Raw genomic sequence first — 16,470 nt, 5'->3', positions numbered from 1 at the left:
ACTTGTTTTCATTGCAAATTTTTTCCGTTGCAAAGAGTTTGGCTATAGTGTGCACTAATAAATACACCCCTGATGACCTATTTCATGTCTCCTGGTATGTCAGTTGCAAATCTCTATACCATTGATTTGATTCCTATTTCATTACAACAGCAATGTGTCAGAATCAAAAGTGCCATAAAATCTTCGAAACACTCACCTACAGGCTGAGATACATCTGTTGACATTTTATTATCAGACTTCTGGACTGCTTCTTGTGCAATTTTTATATTCCCAGGCTCTTCTGACCTGTGAATAAGACCGGTCCAGAAAATAAAGATTAATAAAAAAAACAACCAGGTTTAAATTTAACGTAGCTGTGGTGGTAGGCAGAATAACTGGGCTCTGTTCAGTAGGTAGACCACACAGAGTGACAGACTTTTGTTTTCCATGGCAAAACATTGTGCAGTGAGCCCTACTGAACAACTCCAGTTAGATACTTACCCATTCATCTTCTGCTTCTTCATCTCAGGCTCCTGTTGCTTTGCAAAGAATTGTCCAACTGATTCCGCTTCCTGCATCTCTGTAAAACAAGGATAACACATACCCAGATCATAACAAATTGAAATGGGCATATCAAGACACTTTAAGTTGATGGGTTCTGACTTAAACTTGAACGTTTACATTCTAGCAGAACATGTTATTGTTAGACATCAGGTATCTTATGGTTAGGAGAAGGGCCACAGTCTGGCTTCAGTTGTTGTTGTAATTTGAAATACTTGCTACACCAGAAGTGAATGATTATATGTAAAATTAATGAATATGGTGGAATCAATTATGGTTGAATATGAGCCAGGGGCTTGGAATGTTACTAAGTAAGGGAAAAGGCAATCACATGGTTGCGGTCACTAATAAGGGTGGAGAGCTGTGGATTAGTGAGGAATGGGGGCCAAGGTCAGGTCACATTAAGGGAGAAGGAACAGTTTATTACCCACATCACATCTTTATTGCTAGGCAGAAAGTTATGTTTAGAGGGAAGGAGGAGACTGCACCTAAATTGGGGTATATACACTTGTGCTGGTGGGAACATGTCTGTCTGTTCAGCTGTCTGACCCATTGCGTGAATAAACTTGGTTTGAGCTTTTCATAGTTGTCCGTCAGGTTTTAAATAATAGTTTTTACCCTAACAAAATCAAGTGCCATCTTTCTTCATGACACAAAAAGTACTTATGTATTCAATTTATTTGTTTAGTTAACAGTATCTAATGTGGTACTTTACTTTTGACAACCCAGACCACCATTTTCTTTGTTCACACACAGAAGATTGACTGTCAAACATGGATTTTTATTGTTACTTTCTCATGGCTGGGGTGTCAACAGAAATAGTTTGCCAGGTTAGCTAAGAGGGTTTCCAGAGTCAGGTGTATAAGTGAGATAAGACCATGGGACTCACCTGTATTGGTAGTCCTATCATCCCTCTCCCCGGGCTCCTCTGCACTGCTGGAGCTCAGCTGGCCCCCAGCACTTCCTGTCTGTTCCTTCTTCCTCTTCCTAACACGAATGTCCTGTTTGGACACAAACACAACAAAACACCACACATCATTAAATCATTAATCAATAGTTTACACTCACAGATCATTTTAGGATGTGCAGTTGCTCCATGTTAATTTAAGTAAAGAAGATAACAGTACTGTAGATGTAGCCTATACTGTAGCGGTCCTGCCCAGAAAGGTTCTCAGATTCTGAGTGGTAGAAGAAGAGATGATGAACCTTGTTTAAAAAGTGTGTATGGGAATGATTGGGTCCTGATGAGGACAATCCCACTTGGGGGATAGGAGCTGGTCCAAGGAGAGATTGCCTTGTCCCCTCTGACAAAGATGAAGTAAAGGGTAGCCGACTACCCATGGCCAAGCCTCGCATGTTACCTATAGATAGAGGAGGAAGACATTGTATGTACTTGGAGGATAATTCCTTTTCCCTATAACATCCACAGCATTATGACTCTTCTATATGCTACTAAAAACATCAACCACCTTCCTGTGCGAGAAGAGAAGACAGAGCCTTACCTCGCATCGGTTGTTGCATGAGCAGTGCCCCTTGCAGCATGGGGTTGGTGGCAAGGAGAGAGGCCCGGGGAACTGGGCAGAGGTAGATCATGCTAGGTGGTGGTGGTCTGATTGACATCAAAATTAGAAAATTAGAGACAAAAATGTGGATAAGGTGCTTTGACTTTATTACTAGGTTCAGTGTAGCTGAGGAATGCTCAACTCCGTTCTCTTATATCAATCGGAGTTGAGTATCGATAACCGGTTACTAGCAAATCGTGTGACAACATTGAGTCACCAACAGTCAGAGCCCAATATTGGAATCAAGGAGCGTAATGTTAATCCTTAGCCCAAGGACCTTACATGTTCTGTTTAAAGGGCGAATTGGCTCTGGATGCCAAAACAGCCATATACTCCATCTAAACGTGAATTGGTTGTCAATTGCGGTATGGTTTTAGAAGCATAAATCCCTCTACTTTAAGATAATGCAAAATACACACTTACTGTACACTGTTTTACCACACAGTTGCAGCCGACACAATTTTTCAGTGACAACACGTTTGTGGCGTCGGTCTTCTGTTTCCCCCCCCCCAGAGTTTTTAGAGATGCAGATAGGGGCAACAGTCATTTAATTAGCACAGGTAGTCAAATCAAATTGCACTGGTCACATACACATGGTTAGCAGATGTTAATGCGAGTGTAGCAAAATGCTTGTGCTTCTAGTTCCGACAGTGCAGTAATATCTATCAAATAATCAAACAATTCCCCAATAACTACCTAATACACACAAATCTAAAGGGATGGAATAAGAATACGTTCATATAAATATATGGATGAGCGATGGCCGAGCGGCATAGGCAAGAGATGGTATAAGATACAGTATTTACATATGAGATGAGTAATGTAAGATATGTAAACATTATTAGTGGCATTGTTTAAAGTGACTAGCGATCCATTTATTCGTTAATATTAAGAGGCCAATGATTCGAGTCTATGTAGGCAGCAGCCTCTGAGTTAGTGATTGCTGTTTAGCATTCTGATGGCCTTGAGATAGAAGCTGTCTCTCAGTCCCAGCTTTGATGCACCTGTACCGACCTCGCCTTCTGGATGGTAAAGGGGTGAACAGGCAGTGGCTCGGGTGGTTGTTGTCCTTGATGATCTTCTTGACCTTCCTGTGACATCTGGTGCTGTAGGTGTCATGGAGGGCAGATAGTTTGCCCCAGTGATGCGTTGTGCAGAACGCATCACCCTTGCAGTTGAGGGCGGTGCAGTTGCCGTACCAGACGGTGATACAGCCCAAAAGGATGCTCTCAATTGTGCATCTGTAAAATTTGGGTTTTAGGTGACAAGCCAAATTTCTTCAGCCTCCTAAGGTTGAAGAGGCGCTTTTGCACCTTCTTCACCACACTGTCTGGGTGGGTGGACCATTTCAGTTTGTCTGTGAATATGTAAGCCGAGGAACTTTCCATCTTCTCCAGTACTGTCCCTTCGATGTGGATAGGGGGGTGCTACCTCTGCTGTTTCCTGAAGTCCACGATCATCTCCTTTGTTTTGTTGAAGTTGAGTGAGAGGTTGTTTTCCTGACACCACACCCTGAGTGCCCTCACCTCGTCCCTGAAGGCTGTCTGAAGGCTGTCTCGTTTGTGTTGGTAATCAAGCACACTGCTGTTGTGTCGTCTGCAAACTTGTTGGAGGCGTGCATGGCCACACAGTCATGGGTGAACAGGGAGTCCAGGAGGGGGCTGAGCACACACCCTTGTGTTGAAGGTCAGCAAAGGTGAGATGTTGTTTCCTACCTTCACCACCTGGGGGCAGCCCGTCAGAAAGTCCAGGACCCAATTGCACAGGGCTGGGTTGAGACCCAGGGCCTCCAGCTTAACCTGTTGGGGATAGGGGGCAGTATTTGCACGGCCGGATAAAAAAACGTACCCGATTTAATCTGGTTACTACTCCTGCCCAGTAACTAGAATATGCATATAATTATTGGCTTTGGATAGAAAACACCCTAAAGTTTCTAAAACTGTTTGAATGGTGTCTGTGTATAACAGAACTCATATGGCAGGCAAAAACCTGAGAAGATTCTGTACAGGAAGTGCCCTCTCTGACCATTCCTTGGGCTTCTTGGCTCTCTTTATTGAAAACTGAGGATCTTTGCTGTAACGTGACACTTCCTACGGCTCCCATAGGCTCTCAGAACCCGGGAAAAAGCTGAATGATGTAATTCCAGCCCCAGGCTGAAATACATTAGCGCCTTTGGTAAGTGGTCTATCAGTGGACCATCAGACTGAGGCTCGTGCACGAGGGGATCCCATGTTTTCATTTTCTCCCTCTGAACGTAAACACGCTTTTCCGGTCGGAATATTATCGCTTTTTTACGAGAAAAATGGCATAAAAATTGATTTTAAACAGCGGTTGACATGCTTCGAAGTACGGTAATGGAATATTTAGAAATGTTTTGTCATGAAACGCATCGTGCCCGTCACCCTTCTTTACACTTCGGATAGTGTCTTGAACGCACGAACAAAACAGAGGATATTTGAACATAACTATGGATTATTTTGAACCAAACCAACATTTGTTACTGAAGTAGCAGTCCTGGGAGTGCATTCTGACGAAGAACACCAAAGGTAATCAAACTTTTCTAATAGTAAATCGGAGTTTGGTCAGCCCTAAACTTGGTGGGTGTCTAAATAGCTAGCCGTGATGGCTGGGCTATCTACTCAGAATATTGTGAAATGTGCTTCCACCGAAAAGCTATTTTAAAATCGGACACCACGATTGCACAAAGGAGTTCTGTATCTATAATTCTTAAAATAATTGTTATGTTTTTTGTGAACGTTTATCGTGAGTAATTTAGTAAATTCACCGGAGGTTTGCGGGAGGCATGCTAGTTCTGAACGTCACATGCTAATGTAAAAAGCTGGTTTTTGATATAAATATGAACTTGATTGAACAAAACATGCATGTATTGTATAACATAATGTCCTAGGTGTGTCATCTGATGAAGATCAAAGGTTAGTGCTGCATTTAGCTGTGGTTTTGTATTTTGTGACATATGCTAGCTTGAAAAATGGGTGTCTGATTATTTCTGGCTTGGTACTCTGCTGACATAATGTAATGTTTTGCTTTCACTGTAAAGCCTTTTTGAAAAATCGGACAGTGTGGTTAGATAAAGGAGAGTCTTGTCTTTAAAATGCTGGAAAATAGTCATATGTTTGAAAAATGGAAGTTTTTGTATTTTTGAGGAATTTGTAATTCGCGCCATGCCTATCATTGGATATTGGAGCAGGTGTTCCGCTAGCGGAACGTCTAGATGTAAGAGGTTAAAACAAGTCAAAATGAGGCTCAGTAGTGTGTGTGGCCTCCACGTGCCTGTATGACCTCCCTACAACGCCTGGGCATGCTCCTGATGAGGTGGCGGATGGTCTCCTGAGGGACCTCCTCAACCGCACCAGCATATGGTCTCACAAGGGGTCTGAGGAGCTCATCTCGGTACCTAATGGCAGTCAGGCTACCTCTGGCGAGCACATGGAGGGCTGTGCGGCCCCCCAAAGAAATGCCACCCCACACCATGACTGACCCACCGCCAAACCGGTCATGCTGGAGGATGTTGCAGGCAGCAGAACGTTCTCGACGGCGTCTCCAGACTGTCACGTCTGTCACATGTGCTCAGTGTGAACCTGCTTTCATCTGTGAAGAGCACAGGGCGCCAGTGGCGAATTTGCCAATCTTGGTGTTCTCTGGCAAATGCCAAACATCCTGCACGGTGTTGGGCTGTAAGCACAACCCCCACCTGTGGACGTCAGGCCCTCATACCACCCTCATGGAGTCTGTTTCTGACCGTTTGAGCAGACGCATGCACATTTGTGGCCTGCTGGAGGTCATTTTGCAGGGCTCTGGCAGTGCTTCTCCTGCTCCTCCTTGCACAAAGGCGGAGGTAGCGGTCCTGCTGCTGGTTTGTTGCCCTCCTACGGCCTCCTCCACGTCTCCTGATGTACTGGCCTGTCTCCTGGTAGCGCCTCCATGCTCTGGACACTACGCTGACAGACACAGCAAACCTTCTTGCAACAGCTCGCATTGATGTGCCATCCTGGATGAGCTGCACTACCTGAGCCATTTGTGTGGGTTGTAGACTCCGTCTCATGCTACCACTAGAGTGAAAGCACCGCCAGCATTCAAAAGTGACCAAAACATCAGCCAGGAAGCATAGGAACTGAGAAGTGGTCTGTGATCCCCACCTGCAGAACCACTCCTTTATTGGGGGTGTCTTGCTAATTGCCTATAATTTCCACCTGTTGTCTATTCCATTTGCACAACAGCATGTGAAATTTATTGTCAATCAGTGTTGCTTCCTAAGTGGACAGTTTGATTTCACAGAAGTGTGATTGACTTGGAGTTACATTGTGTTTAAGTGTTCCCTTTATTTTTTTAGCAGTGTATATATAGTCAGCTAACTAGTTGGTTGTTTTGTCTTGTTTCTACCGATGTAATTCATTTGGAAAAGACCCAAGCCGCTTGCTATAGCTAGTGTCATGACGTGGCCATCTTTGGGTACAGCGAGCACCATCCCCCTCTCTCTCTTATCACCTCTCTCTCTCTTCCCCCTACACCCAGGCTCTGTTATCGCAGGTCATAAATTCCTAGAGGAGTCTCTCTCCTCATGGCCAGACAGTATAGAGAGAAGGTTTCACAGGAGAACAAAGGAACCTCTTCTCTATCATAGAACTTGAGAACTTAACAATGTCCATGTTTTGGAGAATGTGTACACTGTCGTGGGAGAATCCAGCTACGACCGGTCCATTTCGTTTAATGTTTGTGAAACTCATGAGAGACAATACAGCCACATTACCATAACTCTGTTTATACAAGAGTCTCAGTTGTGAGGCTTGCATCTAATTGTTGTATAAAATGAATGAGTAAAGATGAAACTATTTGTGAAATTATGTAATGTGATTTTAAACTGTTTAATGAAGGAAACTCCAATTCCCTTTGGAGTTTAACTAAGTCATAGGCCCGCCCCATGAGCACAGACGTCATGGGACAGCCCTTTCCTACTGTTCTGGATATAACCCCCACCTTGGGAATTTCCTAGCCAGACCAAGCTTACCTCGATTACCGAGAGGGCTTAAGGTTTGAGTAGAGACCATGCATTCCTCGTTGCTGAATTCTTAACCATACCACGTGGTTAAACTCTGAGACTATCGATACCGACAGAATAAGAGGAAATCTTTGATACTAATTACTAGTCTGCAGCTAGGAATTCTGTACCATTGAACGCGAAGACCGACAACCACCGAAACATCTATTCTATAAGAACATTTCTGAATGTTACTCTGAAGTATCCATTCTAACCAAAGACTCCAGGGACGCAAAGAGAATCTCAGATGAACTCTCCAACAGAAAAGGATGATTCCAACAGAGATCACGATGACACACTGAGCATAAATAAATATATATATAGATAGATTGCAATTATTCCCGAATGAGTGAGCGTTCATGTGCAAAGGATTAGCATTTCAAATTGTTAGAATGATCAACTGTGTAGTGTCTGGTCTTTCGCGCCCTTCTCAGTCTTTGTCTACCAGTCTGCAATACCGGTTTAGCCCACTAGGGCACATCCCCCATCATTTCCTTGTAACCATATCTACTTTGTTGTTTTATGAATTTCTGTGATTATTTAGTTAATAAATGAGTGAGACAATTGATGTATGGATGTTTCATAGTGAAGACTGGGTTCATGCAGATAATCAACAGTTTACGATGTTTGGAATGAGACTAAACGTGAGGTAAAGAATAATTCATTAGAAGACTAATTGATCAGATATTAAAATATCTGAAAGTTAAGATTAGGAAAATTATAACTTTGTAATCTGAATATTTTCCTTGGTGCCCGACTTCCTAGTTAAATTACATTTACATGATTAGAATAATCACGTAATAATAATTACAGAGAATTGATGTTAAAATAACAGTCTTCATTTTAATGATGCCAAAGACATGACACTAGCTAGCTAAATAGTCAATCAGGCAAGAAACGTAAGTAGCGGTGAATTTGGGCTGCGCTCACGAAGTGTCAACCTCATCTGTCATTTTCACTAACTAGCCATATAGAAATGAAGGCTAGAGTAATTTGTGTTTATCTGTTGAGCTTAGGTTATGGTATGTCATGTTTGCTAGGCACAAATATTCATAAGCTACACATTGCCTCGATTTCCTATTATTTGACAGCTTAGCTGTCGTGTTAGCGTAGTAGATGCCCTTGCAGTGGACCTCATATGATGAGTTAGATATTGGTTTAGTTAGCCAGCTAACAAGTTGCTTGTTTTGTCCTGTTTGTACCAATACAATTAATTTGTAAACTGTCCCAGCTTCGTAACGCATCGGCTAACATTGGCGAACTCTGTAGTTAGTCTGTCAGGCAAGAAAGAAAGGGTTGATTGGTGGAGAGAGAAAGTGTGTGTGTGTGTGTGTGTGTGTGTGTAGAATGGGAGGCATGTAACTGTATCACACAATTTATTATGGAAATCCATTATTAGGAAGAGAGTATGTGTAAGATTGAGAAGGAAAAAAAAGGAAGGGAGAGAGAGATTATGTTCCCGACCACAATTGTATCCTATTTGTTGCTCCTCTCCCTCCATTCCTCTAGGTCAGTGAAAGCGAAGGAAGTGATGTGGAGAATCAGGGCTCAGCAGCAAAAGGCAGGGAGGAAGAGTTAGAGCTGATTGGAGGGAGGAGTGGAGCGAGAGGAGAATGGAGAGGAGAGTAAAGGAGAGGGAGAGGTGAGTGGAAGAAGAGGAACATGAAAAGGGAGAAGGGGGAGAGCAGAAAGCAAAGGGAGAGGACAAAACAGAGGGGAAGAGGGAGAGTACACCAGAGAAGGGAGCCTACGTTCCCCACCATTCACGCTTGTACCACAAAGCCTGGGCTTAAAGTGACAGTGGCAGTGTTTTTGGAGTTGTTTTTAAAAAGTGGTAGGAACTGTTCCAGAGCTTGTAATGGATTACAACAAGAAAATGGGTGGGTTGACCATCTTGACCGACTGAGGAGCTACTACAATGTTGGACGCACAAGCAGAAAATGGCTAGTATGCGTTTTGGTGAATGCTCAACATCGCCATCATAAATGAGTACATCGGGTGGGGGACCCTGCAAAGGCCCCTTCCCAGAAACCGCAGGCGCTGGTTCCTGAAGGCATTCAAAATGCAGCACTGTGATATGGCTTCAGTGGCAGGAAGAGGATAGCTAAGAGTGTGGCACCAGGGCATGTGGACCAAATTGTAACTCATTTGAAAGCAGGTGAAGTTTGAAGGGCACAAGAGAGGGTGTGTGACGTGCATCCGGAGTGGACGCCAAAGCAGCAGCTACTCTTCCTGGGGTCCAGCAAAATTAAGGCAGTTTATACAATTTTTAAATCATTACATTCACAGATTTCACAACACACTGGGTGCCCTCAGGCCCCTACTCCACCACATATCTACAGTACTAAATCCATGTGCATGTATAGTGTGTGTGTGTGTGTGCGTCTGTGCCAATGTTTGTGTTGCTTCACTGTCCCCGCTGTTCCATAAGGTGTTTTATCTGGTTTTTAAATCTAATTCTACTGCTTGCTTCAGTTGATGTGGAATAGAGTTCCATGTAGTCATGGCTCTATGTAGTACTGTGTGCCTCCCATAGTCTGTTCTGGACTTGGGGACTGTGAAGAGACCTCTTGTGGCATGTCTTGTAGGGTATGCATGGGTGTCCGAGCTGTGTGCCAGTAGTTTAGACAGACAGCTCGGTGTATTCAACACGTCAATACCTCTCATAAATGAAAGTAGTAATGAAGTCAATCTGTCCTCCACTTTCAGCCAGGAGAGATTGACATGCATATTATTAATATTAGCTCTCTTTGTACATCCAAGGGTCAGCCGTGCTGCCCTGTTCTGAGACAATTGCAATTTTCCTACGTCCTTTGTGGCACCTGACCACACGACTGAACAGTAGTCAAGATGCGACAAAACTAGGGCCTGTAGGACCTGCCTTGTTGATAGTGTTAAGGCGGCAGAGCATCGCTGTATTATAGACAGACTTCTCCCCATCCAATGTTTTGATCATGACAGTTTACAATCTAGGGTTACTCCAAGCAGTTTAGTCACCTCAACTTTTCAAAATTTCCACATTATTTATTACAAGATTTAGTTGAGGTTAAGGGTTTAGTGAGTGTTTTGTTCCAAATACAATGCTTTTAGTTTTAGAAATATTCAGGGCTAACATTCCTTGCCACCCACTCAAGCAGTCATTTCAGTCGCTGTTGTAGCTGACGTGTATAGTATTGAGTCATCCGCATACATAGCCACCCTGGCTTTACTCAGTCAGCATGTCGTTAGTAAAAATTGAAAAAAAGCAAGTAGCCTAAACAGCTACCCTGGGGAATTCCTGATTCTAACTGGATTATATTTGAGTGGCTTCCATTACCTAGTGGTTAGAGCTCTGGTCTAGTAACCGAAAGGTTGCAAGTTCAAATCCCCGAGCTGACAAGGTACAAATCTGTCGTTCTGCCACTGAACAGGCAGTTAACCCACTGTTCCTAGGCCGTCATTGAAAATAAGAATTTGTTCTTAACTGACTTGCCTTGTTAAATAAAGGTAAAATAAAAAAAAATAATAAAGAACACCCTCTGTGTTCTGTTAGACAAGTCTTTATCCACATTATAGCAGGGGGTGTAAAGCCATAACATACGTTTTTCCAGCAGCAGACTATGATCAATAATGTCAAAAGCTGCAATGAAGTCTAACAAGACAGCTCCCACAATCATTTTATCATCAATTTCCTTCAGCCAATCCTCAGTCAATTCTGTAAGAGCTGTGCTTGTTGAGTGTCCTTCCCTATAAGCATGCTGAAATTCTGTTGTCAATTTGTTTACTGTAAAATAGCATTGTATCTGGTCAAACTATTTTTTCCAGAAGTTTACTAAGGGTTGGTAACAGGCTGATTGGTCAGCTATTTGAGCCAGTAAAGGGGGCTTTACTATTCTTGGGTAGCAGAATGACTTTAGCTTCCCTGAGTGGGCAACTTTATGATAGCCAGTCAATATTTAAAATCTCCCAGAAAATATACAGTTGAAGTCGGAAGTTTACACCTTAGCCAAATACATTTAAACTCAGTTTTTCACAATTCCAGACATTTAATCCTAGTAAAAATGCCCTGTTTTAGGTCAGTTAGGATCACCACTTTATTTTAAGAATGTGAAATGTCAGAATAATAGAACAGAATGATTTATTTCAGCTTTTATTTCTTTCATCGCATTCCCAGTGGGTCATACACTCAATTAGTATTTGGTAGCATTGCCTTTAAATTGTTTAACTTTGGTCAAACATGTCAGGTTGCCTTCCACAAGCTTCCCACAATAAGTTGGGTGAATTTTGGCCCATTCCTCCTGACAGAGCTGGTGTAACTGAGTCAGGATTGTAGGCCTCCTTGCTCACACGTTTTTTCAGTTCTGCCCACAAATTTTCTGTAGGGTTGAGTTCAGGGCTTTGTGATGGCCACTCCAGTACCTTGACTTTGTTGTCCTTAAGCCATTTTGCCACAACTTTGGAAGTATGCTTGGGGTCATTGTCCAGTTGGAAGACCCATTTGCAACCAAGCTTTAACTTCCTGACTGATGTCTTGAGATGTTGCTTCAATATATCCACAACATTTTCCTTCCTCATGAGACATCTATTTTGTGAAGTGCACCGGTCCCTCCTGCAGCAAAGCACCCCCACAACATGATGCGCACGGTTGGGATGGTGTTCTTCAGCTTGCAAGCATCCCCCTTTTTCCTCCAAACATAACAATGCTGAGTGGCCTTTCAGGTTAGGTCGATATAGGACTCATTTTACTGTGGATATAGATACTTTTGTACCCGTTTCCTCCAACATCTTCACAAAGTCCTTTGCTGTTGTTCTGGGATTGATTTTCACTTTTCCTGAGTTCTTGGCTGATTTATTTTAATTTTCGCATGATGTCAAGCAAAGAGGCACTGAGTTTGAAGGTAGGCCTTGAAATACATCCACAGCTACACCTCCAATTCACTCAAATAATTTCGATTAGCCCATCAGAAGCTTCTAAAGCCATGACATCATTTTCTGGAATTTTCCAAGCTGTTTAAAGGCACAGTCAACTTAGTGTATGTAAACTTCTGACCCACTGGAATTGTGATACAGTGAATTATAAGTGAAATAATCTGTCTGTAAACAATTGTTGATAAAATGACTTGTGTCATGCACAAAGTAGATGTCCTAACCGACTTGCCAAAACTATAGTTTGTTAACAAGAAATTTGTGGAGTGGTTGAAAAACGAGTTTTAATGACTCCAACCTAAGTGTATGTAAACTTCCGACTTCAACTGTACATCTCTGTTGATCACATACATACATCACATACATTATCAAGCATTTCACACATTATCTAGATACTGACTGTTAGTACTTGGTGGTCTATAGCAGCTCCCACAAGAATGGGCTTTAGGTGAGGCAGATGAACCTGTAGCCATATTACTTCAACACTATAACATTAGATCGTCTCTAAGCTTTACAGGAATGTGGTTCTGAATATAGAGGAAGGTGTCAAAGTTATCAATAAAAGTGACTCCAGCAGAGCTACAGCAGTCTTTTAGCCAGATGGGTAATGCCAGCAGTCTGCTGAATCTTTCACACCTGCGTCCCAAAGATGGTACTGGACCTGAAATTGGCCGTTCTTTGGAGTCTTTTAATTCTAAAATCAGTTCTGTTAGTATCTCTCTCTGCCTGCCTCCTGTTAGTCTCTCTCTCACCCGCTCCCAACTGTTAGTCTCCCTCCCATTAGTCTCCCCCTCTCCCCCATCCCTTCCTGTTAATCGCTCACGCTCCCTTCCTGTTAGTCGCTCACGCTCCCTAGTCGCTCACGCTCCCTTCCTGTTAGTCGCTCACGCTCCCTTCCTGTTAGTCGCTCACGCTCCCTAGTCGCTCACGCTCCCTAGTCGCTCACGCTCCCTTCCTGTTAGTCGCTCACGCTCCCTAGTCGCTCACGCTCCCTTCCTGTTAGTCGCTCACGCTCCCTAGTCGCTCACGCTCCCTTCCTCTTAGTCGCTCACGCTCCCTTCCTGTTAGTCGCTCACGCTCCCTCTTGTTAATCTCTCTCCCCCCTGTTAGGCTCCCTCTCACCCTCTTTCCTGTTAGTCTCCATCCCTCCTGTTAGTCTCCCACCCTCCTGTTAGGCCCTCTGCCCCTCCCCCATGTTAATCTCCCTCTCCCCCCCTGTTAATCTCCCTCTCCCCCCTGTTAATCTCCCTCTCCCCCCTGTTAATCTCCCTCCCTTTCTGTCTCCCTCCCCCTCCTTCCTGTTAGTCTCCCACCCACCCACCCCCTCCTGTTAGTCTCCCACCCACCCCCTCCTGTTAGTCCCTCTGCCCCACCCCCATGTTATAGTCTCCCTCTCCCCTGTTAGTCTCTCTCCCTGTGCCAATATATCCTCCAAACACAGCTTCTCTGGCATTATCACTTAAATAATGCATTAGTCCCCCCCATTAGTCTCTCTCCCCCTTTGTCGCAGGACTAACAAAACCTGTGCCAATATATTTTCCAAACACCGGCTTCTCTGGCATTATCACTTAAATAATGCATTCCTACCAGCGAAGCTGGCATTGTGACGCAGAACAATGAGCTGGGAATAGAACTTTCAGAAGGTGAGTTGGTGCCATGATGCTCAATACAACTAATAGGAGCTGGCAGGGTGAAAAATGCCCTGAAATAAGGTCTGTTTTTTTCATGATTACTTCAAAACTACAAGCAGTTGGGACATTCAGCAAATATTAGGAAACTGGGCTCCATGGCGGATGTTTATCAGAAATAAAAACGTTAAAAATGTAATGTGTCCAGATTATCTAGGTTCAGTGGGATTGAAAGAGAGCACCCATGCAGGAATGTTTTACCGGTTCATTTGGTGCTGGTGTGGAAGTTGGGATGGCATGAGTTGGGTTGTTTGCAGCTGCTGGCGTTGTTGGAGATGTTGTTGAAGCTGCCAAATACGTTGCTGCTGTTGGAGGTGTTGCTGATGACCGAACATATTGCTAGCTAATTAACGTTACATAACTAGCTACTACGAAGTAGCTAGCTAACAGCAAATATGGTTGGCTACATATGTGCTTGTCTAATTAACGGTACAGCTGACATAGTAATTTAGTTTGTCTAGATGACGTTAGCTAACTACCAAACTAGACAGCTAGCCAGTTTAGCTGTACTATGAAGCATAGCTACGTTAGCAAGCTGAAAATATAAAATTAACAAGAAATGCGCTGTAGCTGTGCAATTACAATACCTACTTCCGTGGCACATATATTTAGGTGGTTTCAAAGACAGTAGCTACTGTTATCACTTTCAAAACTTGTTTGTTGGCTATGTACACAAGCTCCAGTTCATGAATACTATATCAGCGTCTCGTCAGCAACACTAAAAAAAGTACTTCCGTGTCAGGGGTATTTCGGAAATGTTCTAAGTAAAAGTCCCGCATGTAAGAATCCCCTAGAGTCGATTGATATACTGGTGCGTCAATCTAAATTCAATTTAAACAAATAAATAAATCCACATCGAAATTAGTCAGTTTGTGTTTTGCATTGGATGCGTCTCAATTACCGCCTCCTCCAGTGTCGCACTTCCGCATCTGCGTTGAAAGCACAGGATAAGTTCTTTGGTGAAAGGTGGCAGAAGCTAGAAAAACAGATAGAATAATGAGACAGATGAGCATCCGGTTGGCGTTTCCACTGAGAGAAAGCCCACTAACGCGCAGAGGGAGAAGATGGAACGGGATGGATTTTGGCCGAAATTCAGCAATTTTTCTAATAAATTAAACATTTGATCTCAATACAGTTTTCTGTTACCAAAGGTAGCATCTGTTATGAACAGAGTGGACTACGTTTTGTAGACTTTACTCTTTGCCAAAATTTTTTTTTTTTAAGTCTGTTTAGGAGTGCAAATGCCAATTGAGTTATTGCATACGTGAACTTCACTGAGTAGGCGTTCCCAAACGGAAATAGGTATACGTTTACTAGAACGCGCCAATGGGAGGGATATCGCTAGCGCGTGCTGGCTCTACCCACCTCCTTGCTTGTTCTGCCTACTATGACTCATGTGTTCCCCATTGGAAACGACAAGCTGTGATCTATCTTAGTTTAGTGATACAAATCTTTGCTAGAGCAGTGTTCTTCTTTGATGTTTATTGGCAGACTATACTCATAAGGTGTATTGCTGCCACCTACTGTATGGAGTACTAAATAATACCCCAAAAACATGTTTTGGATGAACAAATTCATACCAAAAACCAAAAACACTAACCAAATTCACGCTACTACCCTGAATGTTTTTATTTTAATTTTTTTAACAACTGTACAATTCAGATCCCTACACAGGCTTAGGAACCTGGGAATGAGGAACATCTTCATTCAGTACTCCCTGTAACATTTTGGCTGTAAAGACCTGCTGATCCAGAAATCTATTTGCTGCATTCACAATGATGTCTAGTGTCTTTGATTATTTTTTTTTTTGACTAGTGCAATTGATCACTTGCGCTATAAACACAACAAAGCCCACCTTCTTCACTATTAGTGTCGGGCTCCTTCTCCTGCATGTCATTCGCTGCAGACTGTGGGACATCCACTACCATCTCCTCTCTACGCACTGCTTCAGCTATTTTCACTGCCTCCACATAGGAGACCTGCTGGATGGCCCTGATCCTAGCTACTGCGACCTCCTTCATTTGTACAGGGCACTCCGGGAACTCGGGAACGTGATTCCATCACATTTACAACAATATACTTCACCGGACTCTTCAACTACTACATATTTATTCCTTCGACAAACACTTGCCACATGTCCAAACTTTTCACAATTATAAGACTGCAGCGGCTTCTGCACATACGATCTCACCGCATATCTCACATACCCAAGTTTGCATAAGTTGGGAGAACCACTTCATCAAACAATAGGCTTTGCTCCCTCTTTCTGTCTATCATTTGATTCAAGCGACGTGCATCTACCACTCCTGGAATTGGAATGTTAACCCTAAACCACACAGCCTCTATGTCCAACGAGACACCAGAGATGACACCTTTAACCGGTGCCCAACTCTAAAAATCATAGCTTTCCACATCATATGTCGACATCTTGTTGAGCCACAGAGCTCTCTCCTTTTGCACTTTTGATACACACAAAATCAGCATCACCGCTCCAGGTCACTCTGACTGATTCCACTTTACCCAATTCATCCTTCACCGTCTTCGAGACTTGAAACAGGTCACTCAAAAAAACATCCTTGCTCGTGAATCGCACTCCAACCATAAACTACTGTTCACTTCTTCACCATCGTCCACTCTTTCTCACCAACTGTACTCGCGCCAAAAGAATCACACAATACTTCCTCTTCCACCATTGCTCCTCCAGTCATCCCCAGGACTC

General features: G+C 43.2%; 1 protein-coding gene across 3 annotated transcripts in view; it reads right to left on the bottom strand.

Annotated features, from left to right (window-relative positions):
• The window catches only part of ciz1b (cdkn1a interacting zinc finger protein 1b), a 24,935-nt gene extending 10,190 nt beyond the window's left edge, over positions 1–14,745 (bottom strand). The window contains exons 1-7 of one of the 3 annotated variants that reach the window (XM_014161027.2): positions 14,343–14,744; positions 13,953–14,071; positions 2,043–2,149; positions 1,747–1,901; positions 1,430–1,541; positions 481–559; positions 197–285 (exon numbers count right to left, since the gene is read on the bottom strand). In XM_014161027.2, coding sequence (XP_014016502.1) covers positions 197–285; positions 481–559; positions 1,430–1,541; positions 1,747–1,901; positions 2,043–2,149; positions 13,953–13,990 — 580 coding nt within the window. In that variant the 5' untranslated portion in view covers positions 13,991–14,071; positions 14,343–14,744. Of the gene's footprint in view, positions 1–196; positions 286–480; positions 560–1,429; positions 1,542–1,746; positions 1,902–2,042; positions 2,150–13,952 lie in introns of all 3 variants that reach the window. The other 2 variants (XM_014161026.2, XM_014161025.2) reach the window with 2 other exon arrangements.
• Positions 14,746–16,470: the final 1,725 nt, after the last annotated feature.

Source organism: Salmo salar, chromosome ssa20, assembly GCF_905237065.1.
Source record: "Salmo salar chromosome ssa20, Ssal_v3.1, whole genome shotgun sequence".
Classification (NCBI taxonomy): domain Eukaryota; kingdom Metazoa; phylum Chordata; class Actinopteri; order Salmoniformes; family Salmonidae; genus Salmo; species Salmo salar.
Note: the sequence above shows the minus strand (reverse complement) of the source record. Positions and strands in the feature narration are given on the sequence as shown.